The sequence below is a fragment of the Penaeus monodon genome, chromosome 18, assembly GCF_015228065.2.
Source record: "Penaeus monodon isolate SGIC_2016 chromosome 18, NSTDA_Pmon_1, whole genome shotgun sequence".
Lineage (NCBI taxonomy): Eukaryota > Metazoa > Arthropoda > Malacostraca > Decapoda > Penaeidae > Penaeus > Penaeus monodon.
In genome coordinates this window covers 37,247,704-37,252,703 of record NC_051403.1, presented here as the reverse complement: position 1 = coordinate 37,252,703, position 5,000 = coordinate 37,247,704, and the positions used below count along the sequence as shown (strand labels likewise).

Below are 5,000 nucleotides of genomic sequence, written 5' to 3'. Positions count from 1 at the left end.
TTTTGAGACTTAATGTAATTTATTCATAGGTGCACCTGTATATGGCACATCTATTTGCATACACTTACATGTTAATGATAATTATATCTTGTAAATGTACCTAGGTATATACACAGATCCACACCAAGCACAAACACACACACACAGAAAACAGAGAGGATAATAGATGTCCAAGAGTAATTTCCCCGGGTTTGTACATAAGTTCTGCAAAAGTTCCATGCTGTAGTCTCTAGCCTTTACTTTTATGTATCGCTTAGTGGTAATGGATTATTTCAACTCATACACATGGCACACACACTAGGAATGTGGTTCTATTATAGGACATTCACAGATATAATATTGGCAGAGTCGCAAAGACGTCTCCAAACGATACTTCCGTCTTCTGGAGGCAATATCCAAGGGTGGGAAAATCTTTGCAAATGATACAGAAGAAAAGGCAGCAAGAGTCGAGTTGGTGAAGACTGTGACATCACTGCTTGCAACCGGAACGCCTCTCGAATTTTGTGGACCCTTTAACAACAGTGCTCTCCTGCTCGCCATTTCCACCAACAGCACACCGCTTCTTCCCCTGCTGTTGGCTGCTGGGGCTCCTCTCACTGCTACCACCTCCGGTCTCGGACCCCTCCAACTGGCATGGATCACTCCAGGGGTAACACCTTGGGTCAGTGTAGTGGTGGCTAGGGTAAGTCATACTTATATATCATTTCCTAACCAGCATTAAAATATATGAGAGAAAACTTTAAAGCAGTGGCATCAATCTTCATATTACATTTGATTTGCAGGCTATCCGGCATAAACTCAGAGTCGAAATGGACTTCTCTCCTGAAAATCCCATGGAACAGATGTTAAAGTCAGGCATAAGTGATCTGTTACAGCATCTGGAAGGAAGGAAATCCTGGAAAGCAAAGTTCAATAGTGCAAAGAACAACTCTGAACACCTTACCCAGTTGTTGGTTACAGCCTGCAAGCGTGGAGCCACTACCTCTGCCTGGTGGGTGTGGCAAGCAGGTGGCAGCCCTGTTTCATCCATCCCTTCCACCTCAGCCCTCCATGCAGCACTTAACCCTGAGCAGCCTCACTTGGATACGGCAAGAACGCTTACCATCCGCATGGGGTGCAATCCCTTCCTGCCAGGTGAAGATGGTTCACTCCTCTTCGACAACATGCCGTTGGAGTTTCGGAAGCAACTACTGCAGGTCAGAAGTAAAACAATGTAGTTTTGAGAGAAGATAGTGCCACTCGGCAAGATATATTCATTTCAATTGTATTTCATTATTTTTCCTGATGTTAAATATGTCTTGTTCTGTGGGACTATTTTTTTCTTAGTAATGGCTGTTTCATAACTCATTAAAAAGTACAGTTATATGATATTCTTCTTATATTGTCAGTTTCTATACTTAAGAAGCAAATCTGGTTAAGCTAGCCACTTAGGGAATGCATTACCTTTCTCATCAGGAATCATTACAGAACATTAATCAAAAGGATAGTTTTTTCTATTCTAGAATAGTTCATGCCAAGCTCTACTACTGTGTGCATTGCTAATCTATTGTATTATTGTTTAGGATTCTCTTGTAAGGGAGTACCGGTGCCTGTACACGGAGATGGCAAAGGCACGGCGCCACAGAAACAGAAAAAAAATCATAAACCTCCAGCGTCTTGTAGTTCTGCAGATTCTTCTTTACATTCAGTACGAAATGCACAGCGAAGAAACATCTTACCCTTTCCTGCAAGACCTGTTGACATGTAGCGAGTTGGAGCTAACGGGAAATCAAGAGGAAGAATTGCATGATTTAAATGAAGAATGGATTACAAGTTTTATCAGGAAACTTGATGCTGATTGTGAAGGTAAGACTACATCTGACTCACTCAGCGAGGATGAAGAGGATGAATTCTATCAATTATCTGAATGCCTGAGGTTGTTCTCTAGAAGGAAACGCAAAGGCAGTGAATATAACATCAAACATGACTGCCTCGACCTTCTCTATAAAAAAGCACTGACAATGTGTAGTAAAGAAAATCTTACTGCATTCCTTTATTTGCTAGTCAGTGTGGCAGGGGTCCATGTAAATGGGGAAGTGGATCCTATATGTGGCACACAAGCTCTTCATCACGCAGCCCTGCATGGTAACCTGTCCATAGCAATGTCACTGGTCTGCTTTGGATGTTCTAAAGAAGCAAGAGATCATGGGAGAAACACGCCTTCGCACTATGCCTACATGGCTGGCCATACGGAAGTTGCACAATTTCTCGCAGATGGTATTGAAAATGAGGTAAATAACCGTGAGTTACGACCGTATGACATGTTTGAGCGTTACAACACCTACCTTGACCAGCAAAGTCTCACTCTTGTAAGTAGTATAAATGAGGAACAGGAAATATTTAATGACAGTAAAACACTAATTGAACTTCATCTTCACCATCTTCGAGAGACTTGGGAAGCCAAAGGGGGTCTCATCAAAACAGTTAAAGATACTCATGTGGATTTTACAAAGGGCGAATCTTTAGAAGTCAAACAAGCCATCACAAAAGTAGCCGAAGACCTCATTTCTGAAATTGCCAAAGTCAACAAGATCTTTGAGGGAGACCTTGTTGGTGTAGGGAGTGCTGCAGATGATGCTAGAATGTTCTGCCCTGACGAATATGACTTCAATCTTGTTTTAAGAAACATAAGTGGTCACCCGGGAGGAGGTCTCAAATTTGAGCTTCAGAATTCCCCTGAAAGGGTACTATTTCAGAAACACATAGAATTGTCAGCTGAAAGAGATGAACTCGAAAATCTTATGGATGGATCTAATTTCACTGATACGTTTTATAACACAGCAAAAGATTGCTTGAGAAACTTGAGGCTTGCTGATGACAGGCTCATCTTCATCTCTCCTGGGATCAAGAACACGCAGGTAGGTATTAATTTGTGCATGGTATGGATGGGCCAAGAGTTCCCTCTCTTGATGATAGACGTGGATATAGTTCCAACAGTAGAGGCACCTTGGCCCCAACAACACCCACGGCCCCTTCTCACTCCCTCAGACATGAACACAGTTTATCTCAGCAACACAACTAGGAAAGAATGGAGATTTTCCTTCGGTGTTGCCGAAAACCAGATCATGAAAAAACTGAGTGATCATCAGAGAAGAGTGTTCTTGGGCTGTAAATTACTTTTATCATCACTTAGGGTATCATGGTGGGTGCCAAAGGAGACCAAGAAACAGTTCACTTTTTGGGATAAACGAGTATTTCGACTCTCAGTTCCTGCAGGTTTTGTCTTGAAGAATGTGTTTTTCGAAGAACTTCAGGATGTGCAAGATGAAGATCTCTGGACAGAAGACCATCTTTTGGATAGAATGAAGTCCGGCTTCAGCCGCATGTGTGAAGGTAAGAGTGATCCTAAATGCCAAATGCCACGCAAGGTGATGGCCTATTTTGGAGGCAATACTCAGCTCCCGTCATTTGCACTCCGAGCCCCAGATATTCTAGCTTTCCTAAGGTCATTAGATGCTTTACCAGTCCAGCCCAATTCTAAAGTGTGAATGTGTTCAGAGTAAGTTGGTTTGGAGGTCATACTTTTTTGGTTAGTATTATTATTATTATTATTTTATTTATTTTTTTATTTCTAAAGACTCTTTTTTTCTTAGAAGTTATACATTTTCATCAGAGGAATACTCAAACTGTTCATTTTGTAGATTAGTTTATTGTAATGAGTATTCCAATGTACAGGCATGACACCATCAGCAGCTTGTAACCAAGAAACTCTAAAAGGAATACAGACTTGTATTCATTACTGTTTTCTTGTCTCTATCATATGCATTATAAGTAAAGGTAACTTTTCATTTTTAATTACTAACATGTCAGCTACAAGAAATCTTATTATCTAAATATGGCGAGTTACGGTTTAGCGAGAGCAAACAGGTGTTTTGGAAAGAAAGAATTACAATGACTTATAACTAATGATTATGAATCTGACGCAATATGATATGCTGATCCGACATTGTGTTATCAAGCAATATTTACAGCAAAGGGAGAAAGACTCTGACCTTTTGCATCGTTTGTTGGGAAGAGTTTTCTTTCCTTGTTCTTGTTTTTGCCACCATGAGCAATGTGCCTACTTTTATCAGTTACACAAAATCAGGTATTGTAAAAATCCTGTAACAGAGGCTTGTGGATTTAGCTGCCATGTCTGGTATTTTTTTTCTCTCTCTTTCTTTTAATAGCTTGTGAATCTTTTAAATCATAGAGTCCTTCAGGCTTTTTTGTGATTTATATGTCAGCTGCTCACTGCGGCGGATGATAAAAGACTATTGTCGGTACAGTAAAATTTCATGTTTTGCAGTAGAGTTTTCTAAATCATATCTTTTCATCAAGAACTTTTAATACCAGGCATTCATAATGATTGCATTATACTGATGCCATTGTTACTGCTTACAGATATTTCAGTGTGATTAAGAAAGCATCCATATCTGTGTGGAATGATGATTCATGGAAATGACAGATTGGGATTTTTCTTCTACAGTGGTTTGTCTTTCTGAATTTCACAACAATTATGAGCATCGTTAATCAGATCTGTGTTCATTTTAAGGTAAGTGAAAGCCGGGAACCTTTGATCTTCACTATAGTTATCGTGACATTCGTTACAATTAACCTTTCATGTGTTTTCTTTTGTGATTATTGCAGAAAGAATAAGCTTGATCTCTTATGATTGTTTTCTTTTTTATGTGATGAAAACAATAGGATGCATTTTGTGGTAAAATTAGTGATATTATAAAGTTCATATCAATTTTATTTCCACTTGAGTTGATTTTTTATGAGATTAATTCTGTAATGATCATTATAGTTTCATACAGAATTATACTATTGTATATTTTACAGTTACATATTTCACGAAAATTTTCTCATTTTTTAGATAAGTATTACCATTTCCTATATATTTGTTACAAAAAAAAATCGATGATAGAAAACATTTTTACACAACCATGACACAGGCAAGTGTTAAATGCGAAGAATAG

The 5,000-nt window shown here is 39.0% G+C and overlaps 1 protein-coding gene across 6 annotated transcripts in view; it reads left to right on the top strand.

Moving 5' to 3' along the window:
- The window catches only part of LOC119584475, a 13,376-nt gene that overhangs the window by 7,086 nt on the left and 1,290 nt on the right, over positions 1–5,000 (top strand). For 2 of the 6 annotated variants that reach the window (XR_005229821.1, XR_005229822.1), the window contains 4 exons: positions 347–682; positions 783–1,196; positions 1,563–4,267; positions 4,332–5,000. The exon at positions 4,332–5,000 is cut by the window's right edge and continues 1,290 nt beyond it. Coding sequence is in view for 4 of the 6 variants with exons in the window: in XM_037933117.1 (XP_037789045.1) it covers positions 347–682; positions 783–1,196; positions 1,563–3,527 (2,715 nt within the window). In the remaining 2 variants the exon portion in view is untranslated. Of the gene's footprint in view, positions 1–346; positions 683–782; positions 1,197–1,562 lie in introns of all 6 variants that reach the window. The other 4 variants (XM_037933117.1, XM_037933115.1, XM_037933116.1 and 1 more) reach the window with 2 other exon arrangements.